The 12,538-nt window shown below is 47.0% G+C and overlaps 1 protein-coding gene across 1 annotated transcript; it reads left to right on the top strand.

Moving 5' to 3' along the window:
• The first annotated feature begins 184 nt into the window (after positions 1-184).
• On the top strand, positions 185-9,808 carry Nmral1 (NmrA like redox sensor 1). Its single transcript, XM_021185110.1, has 5 exons — positions 185-652; positions 4,686-4,924; positions 6,845-7,094; positions 7,678-7,868; positions 9,511-9,808. The coding sequence occupies exons 1-5, from the start codon at positions 613-615 to the stop codon at positions 9,688-9,690; spliced, it is 900 nt and encodes a 299-aa protein (XP_021040769.1). The 5' UTR covers positions 185-612; the 3' UTR covers positions 9,691-9,808.
• Positions 9,809-12,538: the final 2,730 nt, after the last annotated feature.

The following is a 12,538-nucleotide window of genomic DNA, read 5'->3' as shown; positions in this document are numbered from 1 at the left end:
AAAAAAAAAAAAAAAAAAAAAAAAAAAAAAAAAAAAAAAAAAACCAATTACAATAATAATAAATAGCAATCCTAGGAATAAATAATACCAAAAGCATTTTATGAGTATAGGTCAATGTTTTACGTAATGTAGATATGTGCTCACTCGGGCGCTTAAACCCAGAAGCAGCAGGAGCGTGAAGGGAGGAACCATCAGGCCTTGGAGCGCGGGGGAGGGCAGGTTGAGTGAGCAAGAGAAGGGTCAGGACCAGGACCGCAGGCGCCCCCCCTGGAAGCGTGGCAGCTGGCAGGCCACAGACTAGCGCGGCCTGAACGGGCTCTGTTAGGGTAGAGGAGGTTCCAGTAGGGGCTGGCGGCTTGCACAGAATTGCATCCCCCCCTCCTTTTTAGTGGACTCTGCTGTAGGCCTGCAGATCCCGCCAAAGCCCATTCTCGGACCCTTGTTTTACCCTTTTGTCACCCGAGTTGTGGTCTGGGGACTTGGTACTGGGTATTGCCAGACAGAATCTCTGGACGTCTTCAGGGACCGGACGTCTCAGGGTAGAGATTCTGCCCTTCGCCAACTCTGCCACCCCAAGCCTCTTGGGATCACGCTCTTTGGGCTCTGGACCCCATGGCTGATAGGAAACTGGTGGTGGTTTTTGGAGCCACAGGTGAGCGAGCCAGGCCTCCGGACCTTTGTTTGTAGGAAGAACGGCTGTGGTTCTCACACATATGGGTGGTTGGGGGCGGCAAAACCTGAAAATGTAAAACCTGAAAAGCCTTACGTCCGGGATGTCCCACTCACAGAGACGCAGAGACAGAGATCGATACAAAACGCAAGAGGTTTATTGATTCAGCATGCTGGGGGAGTCCTGAAATCGGGATGGAAGCGATCCCGAGTAGCTAAACCACATCTTTTATACATTTTTTAGAGCAGTTCTCAGTCACAGTTTAGGGCTGGCAGTTTATCATTGGTTAACCTTTAACCGCATTAAGGGGGCAGACTAAAGGACCGGAGACATTGTGTGGGCTTTTTTCTAAACAATCAGAGGACTATCTCGTAGCGAGTAAACTTAAGGACAGGAGGCCAATTCTGGGAAAAGAACATCTTGACATTTACTTAACTTTTTACAACAGTGGTCATTTTGAGCTACCACAAATCTTACAAAAGCAGGTTGGTTTTGAATATATATATGCAACTAAATATATATGATCAAGCATGGAGTCGCTCCTAAAACAGGCAGGAGGCTTTCTGAAAGTTCAAGATGGTCTACAGAGCGACTTCTGTGTGTGTGTAGGCATGTGTGCGCATCCTTTTGCGCAGAATACTGAAATTGACTTTTCTCCCTCTCCTCCCCTAGATGACAAGTTTCCTTGGTTTCATACCAGAATAAATGTACGCATAGGCCACATTTTCAGACAGCAGCATGCCACTTTTCTCCCACCCACCTCCCCACCTGCTCCACCTAATTTCCTTTCTAATAGCTAAGGGGTTTTGTTTGTTGTTTGTTTTTGTTGTTTGTTTACTTTTCTAGGACTGATGATTAAACCTAAGGCTTCCTGGATACTGGGCAAGGGCTGTACCTCTGAATCACATGCTGAACTTGTGAACTGAGGTGGTTGTGAAGTTAGTCTTATTTTGTGTGGGGGTGTTTTGCAAGCATGTATGTCTATACCCCAGCTGGCAGTGCCTGACCAGGCTAGAGGAGGATACTGGATCCCCTGGAATTTGAGCTGTGATTGTCAGCTGATGTGTGAATACCAAGCCACACTTTGGTCCTCTGTGAGAGCAGCCTGCACTGCAAGCCATCTTTCCAGCCCTGTTATTTATTTTTATTTTGAGAAGGGTCATATTATTATTATTACTCAAGACAGAACCTCATTAGGGTAGCCCATTACAATGTGTCATTAAATTTTATTTATGTTGTGGGTGTGCACATTGCCACTGAGCACTTGTGGAGGTGAAAGTGAAGAAAAATTGGTTCTCTCCTTCCACCATGTGGGTCCCAGAAATGGCACTCAAGTGTTAGGCTTGGGCCTTTACCCATAGCCACTCCGTGGTTCATAGCCTGCAGCTTCTGACCCTGCTTTCTCACCTCAATTATGGCTGTTGTTTACTGTTGGGGCTTTAAGTGTTTGTGGTGCTAGAGATGGAATCCAAGGCCTCACAAGTCAGGTGCTCTACCACTGATCTGTGCCCCACCCCCACCCCTACAGTACAGTTGGGAAAAGAAAAAGTTTTGCTTTTGGTGTTTTGAGGCACAGCCTCATTTTGTGGCCCTGGCTAGTCCAAAAACTCAACATGTAGCCCAAACTGGCTTTGAACTTGCAGACATCCACCTACTTCTGCTCCCTGAGTGGTGGGATTGGAGGCATTGGCCCCCATACCTGGCCCAATTTTCCTTTCTTGGATTGTGTCATCCAAGCAGACTGGCTGTAAACTTCTGAGGTCCAAACTGCCCTCCCCCATCAGCCCCTGGAGTAGCTGACATGATACACTGGCCACTGTCTGCTTAGAAAATGCACTAAAACGAGGCTGGAGAGATGGCTCAGAGGAAGAACACCTGTTACTCTTGTAGAGGACTTGGGTTTGGTTCCCAGCAACCCTACTTGGTTGCTCACAACTATCTAATTCCAATTCCAGGGGATCCAACTCCCTCTTCTGGCCTCCTCAGGTACTGCACACATGGTGCAGATCCATGCAAGCAAAACACTGATACATAATAAAAAAATAAATAAAACTGCTGGGTAGTGGTGACACAGGCCTTTAATCCCAGCACTCAAGAGGTAGAGGCAGGCAGATCTCTGGGAGTTCGAGGCCAGCCTAGTATACAGAGTGAATTCCAGGACAGTCAGGGCTACACAGAGAAACCCTGCCTCAAATAAACAAGAAACAAAACCAACAAGAGTCATTCTCCCATTTCCCTTCCATTAACTTGTCAACCACTAATTTACTTGGGGTTTATCCTGTTGACTTTCATGCAAATGGAATCACACTTGTGTCCTTTGGTGACTGTCTTCTGTCAGTTCAAGATTAATCTACAATTTTTTTTTTTTTTTTGATGTACTGCTTGGGAGTGCACACGTGAAGGTCCAGGTGGTCACACTTGGCTGCAAGCCTCTTGCCTCCTGAGCCAGCTCACTGGCCCACATCTACATTTCTTTTTTTTTTTTTTAAGATTTATTTATTTATTATATGTAAGTACACTGTAGCTATCTTCAGACACTCCAGAAGAGGGAGTCAGATCTTGTTACAGATGGTTGTGAGCCACCATGTGGTTGCTGGGATTTGAACTCCAGACCTTTGGAAGAGCAGTCGGGTGCTCTTACCCACTGAGCCATCTCACCAGCCCCACATCTACATTTCTAGCTAGCAGCACATGTATATCCATGTCCTTTATATTTTTATGTTTTATTTAATACTTTTTTTTTTTTGGAGACAGGGTTTCTCTGTGTAGCTCTGGCTGTCCTGGAACTCACTCTGTAGACCAGGCTGGCCTCAGACTCACAGAGAGCCACCTGCCTTTGTTCCTCAAGTGCTGGGATTAAAGATGTGCCACCACTGCCCTTAAAGAATGGCTCTTAATGGAGATGAGGCTTCTTTGGGGATGAGGACACAAGGTGGCAGAGTTAGATAAAACTGGCTTCACAATTTAGTGAGTACATTAAAAGAGTTTTATTATACACTTTATTCCTTTGTTGTTGTTGTGTGTACAGTGTTTGGGATTGAACTTAGGGTCTCATATAACATTCTAGGCAAACACTACTATCAGACTACACCATCAGCTCTTATTTTTTTATTCTATTTTTTATTATTTTTGTTTTTTCGAAACAGGGTTTCTCTATATAGCCCTGGCTATCTTAGAACTCACTCTGTAGACCAGGCTGGCCTCGAACTCAGAAATCCGCCTACCTCTGCCTCCCAAGTGCTGGGATCAAAGGCGTGTGCCACCACCACCCGGCTCACCATCATCTCTTGAATTATACATTTAAAAAATTATTTATTTATTTTTATTTATATAAGTATAGTGTAGCTGTCTTCAGACACATCAGAAGAGGGCTTCAGATCCTATTACAGATGGTTGTGAGCCACCATGTGGTTGCTGGTAATTGAACTCAGAATCTCTGGAAGAGCAGTCAGTGCTCTTAACCGCTGAGCCATCTCTCCAGCCCAAATTATACATTTTAAAGTAAAGAGCCACTTACTGAAGACCTGACTTCAATTCCCACCACCCATGTAAGGCAGCTCACACTGTCTGTAATTCTAGTTTTAAGGATTCTAAGCTCTCTCTGGCTTCCAGGCACACCAGGCACACATATACATACATACATTATAAACACTCATACACATAAAATAGAAAACTTTCCAAAAAAAAAGGGTATTAGGCATGTTGTGGTGTGGTTCATCCCTGTATTCCCAACATTCCCGAGAATGAACCCAAAGGAGAAGGAGTTCAAATTCTCTAATAAAAAACACCCAGTGAGTTCAGGGCCAGCATGTGCTACATTTGAGGTTCAGGTTAGGGCACACAGCAAGACTGTCTAAAAACAAAACTAGCTAATCTCCCCACAAATATAGAAAACCTAAAGACAGGTTAAGGAGACACCGTGTTTCTTGGGCAGGCTTGCTTTGGTGGAGTAATCCCTTCTAGACTGTTCTTTCACTCTGATTCTGGTGGTTGTGACATATTTGACTCTTCACAGGTGCACAAGGTGGCTCTGTGGCCCGTGCATTGCTAGAAGATGGGACATTCAGGATCCGAGTGGTAACAAGAAACCCTGAGCAGAGGGCAGCCAAAGAGCTGAAGCGGCAAGGTGCTGAGGTAGTGCGAGGAGACCAGGACGATGCAGCTAGCATGGAGCTGGCCTTGGCTGGAGCTCATGCCACCTTCATTGTGACCAATTACTGGGAGACATGCAGCCAGGACCGAGAAGTGCAGCAGGTAGGTATGAGGAGCCAGGGCTTGGTTTAGTGGGTCTCAGGCAAGGCCTGTGGACCCCAGCTGATCCAGAAGGTAGCTCTGATTTGCAAGGGAGGGCAGAACACTGAAGCCCCTGCTATTTTCCAAACTGTTCTGCAAACTGATGCAGGACACACCCTCGACCTAGTTCATGAACCCTTTGCAGGGATAAACCACGTACATCCCACAGCACTTGGGACAAAGATCTGGTTGAAATAGATTTGTGTCCTTACTCCTGGAAGCCCTTGTGAGCTCCCTTGGGTCATGAGAACTACTCTGAGTAGTTCAAAAGCACAGAAATTGCCTCACAGTTCTAAAAGCTGGAGATGCATATTAAGGTGTCAGGAAGATCACGGTCCTTTCTAGAGCTTGGGGAGAAATGCTTCCTCAGTGCTTCTGTGGCTCTGGGTGTGACTAAGCCTATGGCTGTGTCACACCAATATCTGTTTCTATATTCTCGTGGCTTCTTGTGTTTTATTCTGGTAGGGAGGGGTAAGGCCAGGTCTTGCCTATGTAGCCCAAGTGGGCCGAGAACTTGTGATCTTCAGTGCTAGGATTATAGGCAAATGCCACCATGCCTGGCATGATGATGATGATGATGATAATTATTATTTATTTATTTTTACTTTGTTTGTGGTATTGCCTGTTGCTGTAAAGGGAACCATAACCAAAGCAACTTATTTTTAAAAAATGTCTATCAGGGCTCATACTTCCAGAGGGTAGGAGTCTATGATCTTCATGGCTGGAAGCATGGCAGCAGGCAGGCAGGCAGGCAGGCAGGCAGGCAGGCAGGCACTGGAGAAGTATTCTGATGCATGGGCAAGAGGCTCAAAGAGAGCTACATAAGGAATGGTTTGGGCTTTTGGAACTTGAAAGCTCATTCCCAGTGCCGCACCTTCCCCGACAAAACTACACCTCCTAATTCTTCTCAAACAGCCCCACCAGTGGGACCAAGTATTCAAACAAGTGAGTCTGCGGGGGCTGTCCTCATTCAGATCACCACAGGGGTGCTGCCTGCATTTATGTCTGTGTACCACTTCCATACAGTATCCACGGAGGCCAGAAAAAGGGTGACAGATGCCCTAGAACTGGAGTTGCAGACAGTTGTGAGCTGCTGTGTGGATGCTGAACACTGAATCTTGGTCCTCTGGAAGAACAGCCAGGCCTCTTAACTGATGAGCCTCCACTCCAGACCCTTGGCTCATTTCTCTTAGGAGAATACTTATTTTGGATTTAGGAGTCATGTAATTAATCTAGGACGGTCAATTCTCAACTCTGAATGCTACCTACAAAGACCTTGTCCCCAAATCAAGTCACATTTACAACTTTGCAGGGGTAAGGTACGGACAGATCTTTTGGAGGGATGCGATTATATACCCCCAATTTTAATGACATAGATCACTGTTTATTAAGCAGTGGAGTCACAGTGGTTAGACCACTTGTCCTGGGTCACACAGAAGTCCGTTCATCTCAACCCAGATGACCCTGAGTGGCTCATGTGCTCAACCATGAAGCTGTATCTTCTCCGAAGATGGCTCTGAGCTCTCCAACGGTGTCAGCTGAGCGCCATGGTCACAAAGGCCATGGGTATGCACACCAAAAAGGCTTCTGTGCCCTTCCCAAGGCAGATCTGCTCCGTCTTAAATCTTTCAATTTTTTTTAGACATTGTCTCATGTAGCTGAGGTTAGCCTTGAACTCCTGATCTTCCTGGCTTCACCTCTTGGCTCCCTTTTCCTTAGAAAACCCATGAGCTTAAAGGTGACCCTAGAGTTTGCAAGCTTTGTGTAGTGCTGTACATGAACATTATTCCTGAGCCGAGGGCTTCCTTGGGGTAGAGGAAGAGGATCAGGGACTCATGCTCTTCCTCTTGCCCTTGTGGTCTCTTCTTTCCTGCTTACTAGGGCAAGCTTCTAGCCGATCTAGCCAAACGCTTGGGCCTCCATTATGTAGTGTACAGTGGCCTGGAGAACATCAGGAAGCTGACGGCTGGGAAGCTGGCCGCAGGACACTTTGATGGCAAAGGGGAGGTGGAGGAATACTTCCGAGACATTGGTGTTCCCATGACCAGTGTGCGGCTGCCTTGTTATTTCGAGAACCTCCTTTCCTATTTCCTGCCCCAGAAAGCTGCAGATGGAAAAAGCTTCTTGCTGGGTGAGTGCCCTACCCGACACAGTGAAACAGAGTTCTCAGTACATGGAGCATCAGCTGGAGCCCAAAGTGGGACTGTTGTCAGATCACTCTGGTCTAAGCCCGGGTCCCCTAACGTTAGGCTTGAGACTAGACAGGTCATCTAGGTAGACCGTGACTCCATGTTCTGTGAAATGGTTTAACACTGGTCCCTTGGAGGAATGAGAAACCCAGCCAGGGTTATTACTGTTCTCAGAAGAGGAAGCAGAGGATGTGGATGGTGCTTGCTGTCCAGTTTGTAAACGAACAGGATGCCCTGGCCCAGCTTGAAAGGAACCTTGGCCAGCTTGTGTCCTGCCAGTTGGTCAAGTGGGTAGATAGAGCAGGAAGCACTAGAGGCGAGGTTGATAGGGCTGGTGGCTGCTGGCCACTCTTTGCCTCTATGAATATCACCTCTGAGGGTGCTGGTGTTGTTGGCACAGAGATTGGGAGTTCTACCCACCCAGGGAATGTCAGACCACTGGCACCACACAAAGACAAAGACCAACACTGATGTGTGTGGATGCCCAGAGAACTGACTGCTGGGAAACCCTCTCTGTTCTCACAGACTTGCCCATGGGTGATGTCCCCATGGATGGAATGTCTGTGAGTGACCTGGGCCCTGTGGTGCTCAGCTTGCTGAAGAAGCCAGAAGAGTTCGTAGGGCAGAACATCGGGCTCAGTACCTGCAGGCACACCGCAGAGGAGTATGCTGCCTTGCTTAGCAAGCACACTGGCAAGGCTGTACATCATGCCAAGGTGGGTTCCTCCCTCCCCAGAGCTGGGACGCCTCAGCCCCTAACTCCCCAGACATTTTTCTGTTTTGGTTTAGTTTTTGGGTTTTTTTGTTTTCGTTTGTCTTTGAGACAGGGTCTTACTATGTAACACCGGCTGTCTTGGAACTCACTATGTAGACCAGGCTGGCCTCAAACTCAGAGGTCTACTGGCTTCTGTCTCCTGAGTTCTGAGATTAAAGGTGTGTGCCATTACTCCTGGCTAGGTTTTTTGTTTGTTTGTTTTTTGTTTTTCTTGGCCAATTATTTATGTGCAAATGTGTGTGTGTGTGTGTGTGTGTGTGTACATGTATGTGCCTCAGCATTTCTGCAGAGAACAGCTAATGGCAGTCAGTTCTCTACTTCTACCTCATGGGTCCTGGGGACCAAACTTAGGTCATCAGATTTGGCAGTAGGTACTTTTACTGAACCATCTCACTGGCCCCCACAGGGGTCTTCTGGGGGGTTGGGGGGTGGGAAGGACTATCTGAGCAATTGTTAATCCTGTGGCCCTTGACCCCTTGGGGAAGTGAAATCTGAGAGTCTGCCAAGCCCCTCTGAAGGACGGGTGTTAGAGGGACAATGGGAGAGACAAGTCTGGCCTCCTTCTGCTGACCTCACAATTCCTGTCCAGGCCTCCAGATAACACTGTTTTTAGTATTTCTCCTTCTTATGAATCCAAAACCTGTTCATTAAAAACATCCTGGGAAATGCTGAGTCAAGACGTCTAAGTCACCCACAAATCTCTCACACGGACCCAAGCAGAACATCAGCAGGAAGTGGGGTCTGGGGAGCTGATCCTGGGCTTCAGAGCCTGGTTCCAGCCCAGAGCTAGCCCAGGAGCCTGGACACATTCCATGACCTGTCTCTTAAGACCTATAGAACAGGTATACTAATAGTATCCACTTTCAAGGGTTGCTGTGAGAATTAAATATAATAATAGACAAAGCTTCCTTAATTTTTTTTTTTCAAGACAGAGTTTCTCTATATAGCCCTGGCTATCCTGGAACCCAATGGGTAGATCAGGCTGGCCTCTAACTCAGAGATCCACCTGCCTCTGCCTCCCAAGTGCTGGGATTAAAGGGGTGCATCACCAGAATCTTTTAAAAATGTTTTGTGTTTGTGCCACTAGCCTGGTCTACAGAGTAAGTTACAAGACAGCCATCTGGGGTGAGGGGCAAAAGAATAAATAAGTGCACTAAGTGGCCATGTGGCCTTAAAAAGAGGCGGGACTAAGCTATGAAGATGGAGCCTGAGGAGCACAAAAGGCTAGATTGGGTTTGGGAGGAAAATAGGAATAGTGTTGGCTTTTGAACAAGAAAGTGATACTGTTGATTTCTGCTCTGAAAGGCAGGATGGATGGCTTTCATCCCATGACCTTGAAAGAGTAGCCTTTCAACTGATGGGTGCCAGGTAGCAGGGAGAGCTCGGGTTTCCGTATTTCTGGCTTTCTAGTTGAAAGTGTTCGTTTGGCCTTACGGCAAGGGTTTGAGTTAGTGGCTTTAGGGCCAACATAGTTTTGGGTGATACCCAGCCCACCCTGGCTTTTTGGGACTCTGGAGGAAGCCAGTCTTCTGGCATCACCAAGGCTGTAGAGGAGACAGACATGGTGGATTCTCTGTTTCCAGACAACTCCTGAGGACTACGAGAAGCTTGGTTTCCAGGGGGCTCAAGACTTGGCCAACATGTTCCGTTTCTATATCCTGAAACCTGATCGGAACATTCATCTGACCCTGCGACTCAACCCCAAAGCCCAGACACTGGACCAGTGGCTGGAGCAGCACAAAGGGGACTTTGCACAGCTGTGATCTTGAAGCACTCGTGGGGACAACAAGCACAATACTCTTTCTTGTATACAGTTCTGTGTTTAGTTTTTTTTTTCCCCTCCCAAATAAAACCATTGTTTTCACAGATGATTTCCCAAAAGAAAAGGCCTCTGTCTGTGGGAAGTGAGCTGGAGGGGCAGCTGCATGGAAACGGGCCCTGAGAGCACACAAACAAAACCAACAAAACCGGAATAGGAGGCGCAGGCTTACTTGGTGTGTTTAAAGTCATGAAGTACTTACTCCACTCTCAACCCTGAGCGTTGTGCATGCACTGGGAGGCAACACCCCTGACCACTCCCAGGCAGGCAGGCAGGACCACAGGCACTGAGGCCACCTGTGCACTCTGAATTGTTGACGGAAGACTGACTGTCGTAGGTAGGCCTAACACTACTTGTATTCTAACGCTAAGTGCTGGCCTCCAAGATTTGGAGTCTGCAAGGAGCTTCTGGGAACCTGCCTTCAGTTAATTCTGACTGGTAAATAAAGATGCCAGCAACCAATAGCTGGGGAGAAGAGAGAGGTGGGGTTTAGGTGTCTGGGACTTTGAGGAAGGAGAAGAGAGGAGCCATGCCTTAGGAGGGTGTGCAGGAGGGAAGGAGGGAGAAACCAGAGCGATCACATAAAGGAGCCAAGAGAACACGGTGCAGAGGGCTGCTCAGTTGGGTCAAGAGCTGCCAAGATGGACACAGAAACTACTAAGCAGTAACTCGGAGTTCTGGGTGGGAGGTGATTCCAGCAGCATGGAGGTTAGGCCCTGCTATTGTGCTGCTTGAGGCGGATTAAAATAGAACAAACAGAAAGATGTGGCAGAGCCATGGACTTGAGGTAATGGTGCCTGTGGCTAAGACTTGCATGATAGGTCAACTTAGCTCTAAGCTTTTCAGAGGGAGTAACAAAGGCCCAGAAAACCCAAGTCACTTGCTGAGATTTCATGATACCTCTGTGAACTTCAACCTGTGTATGGGTTTGTTTTTTGTTTTAAAAAAGATTTATTTTATTTTTTTTTTTGTATGTGAGTACACTATCGCTGTCTTCAGACACACCAGAAGAGGGCATCAGATCCCATTATAGATGGTTGTGAGCCACCATGTGGTTGCTGGGAATTAAGCTCAGGACCTCTGGAAGAACAGTCAGTGCTCTTAACCACTGAGCCATCTCTTAAGCCCCTGAGTTTTTCTAACCACTAGCACACTCTTTTTGCTGTCCATTCCTGACATCAGACTCCTCTAGCAGGGAAAGGAACAATGGTTCCATCAGGTTCATCTACCATGGACTCTTGGCTGAGGAACGATTTACTGTGTCATACCCTAAAATATGGGATAAACAGACTAAAGCTATGCTGTCTGCCTTGAGGAAACTTTTGTCCTTTGTGTGTGTGTGTGTGTGTGTGTGTAGCCGTGGCTGCCCTGGAACTTGCCCTGTAGGCCAGGATGGCCTTGAACTCTGAGAACTGCCTGCCTCTCTCCACAGTGCTGGTACTAAAGGTGTGCTCCACGACCATCCAGCTGAGGGAGTTATTTAGTAGGAAAGCCACAACAATATACATAGATATTAAAGACCTCAAGGTGCAAAGAGCAGATAGAAATAAATAGCAGGTGCCTGGTATGATGGGTTAGGGCTGTGTATGAAATTAAGATGTAGAGTGTGAATGCACAAGACCATAGGTTTCATCCCCAGCGCGCACACACACACTAAAGAAAAAGAAAGAAAAACTTAGAAATCAAGGGAGAAGACCGATCGATCGATCAGTGAGGAGGACAAGAAGCAATAACGATGCTGAAATCTGAGGGCAGGCAGGAGCTGTCTCAGAGGAATAGAGGGAAAATACAATAAGAAGTGAGGACTTCTGAACCCACTGGGTCAGGAAAACGCAGCAGGTTGTCTTAATGCCAGCATCACCTAACCCTGGAAAAAGCCACCAAAATCGAGGTCCAGAGTGGACGCCACCACCTGTCAGCTCCTCATCAGCATGTGGTGTAGCCCTGGCTGTCCTTGAAATCAGAGATCCACTTGCCTCTGCTGTTCAAGGGCTAGGATTAAAGGTATGCACTACCGCCCCGGCTGCTTGATCATTTAAGTACCTTGCACCCCAATTCCAGCTTAGATGCCACAAAGAAGTCTAAGATCAAACACCTCAGGAGCTATGTGTAGAAATGAATGCAAACTACGTCTGGAAATGAGCCTTCCCTTTCTAGATGCCACGTGACCAAGGCCTCAGCATGGTAATAATTAGTCCCAGCCAACAGACCCACGTTCCTTTCCCAAGCCTCCTCCCAGCCTGAGACCTATGCCTTCCTGAGAAAAGTGTCTACCCTCACTGCAGCTGCATCCTGTGTCTGTTTATTACCTTGTCCATTCTGCAGACAGCAATAGACATTTTATTGAAAAGAAATGTTGGTAAGTGTTCCAGGTAACAATGTTACCCGAGTCTTTTTTCCTCATCAGCTTTCCTCTAATCTCTTCCCCACTCAGCCCAATGAATCATGCTCATCTCAAAGCCTAATGGCTCTGCTGGGAGCCTGGGCTAGTTAAAAATACAAGAAGCAGAACCACATGTACTTTTTAATATGCAGTTTGGGTATATAGCCCTGGCTGGTCTGAAATTTGCTATGTCAACCTGGCTGGCCTCAAGCTCACAGATCTGCCCCATTCTGCCTTCAAGTACTAGGATTAAAGGCATGCACCATCACACTCAGATAACAATAAGCAAAAACAAACCTACAAGAATTAGGTCTCTCTTTCCACATTGGGTCATAGCTCATGGCTTGCTAGTACTGCTTCCCACTGAGCCATTCTGCCATGTCCAATTTTGGGAGGTTTTTGTTTTTCA

This window comes from Mus caroli, chromosome 16 (assembly GCF_900094665.2).
Source record: "Mus caroli chromosome 16, CAROLI_EIJ_v1.1, whole genome shotgun sequence".
In the NCBI taxonomy this organism is placed as follows: Eukaryota; Metazoa; Chordata; class Mammalia; order Rodentia; family Muridae; genus Mus; species Mus caroli.
This window is presented reverse-complemented; position numbering and strand designations above follow the sequence as displayed.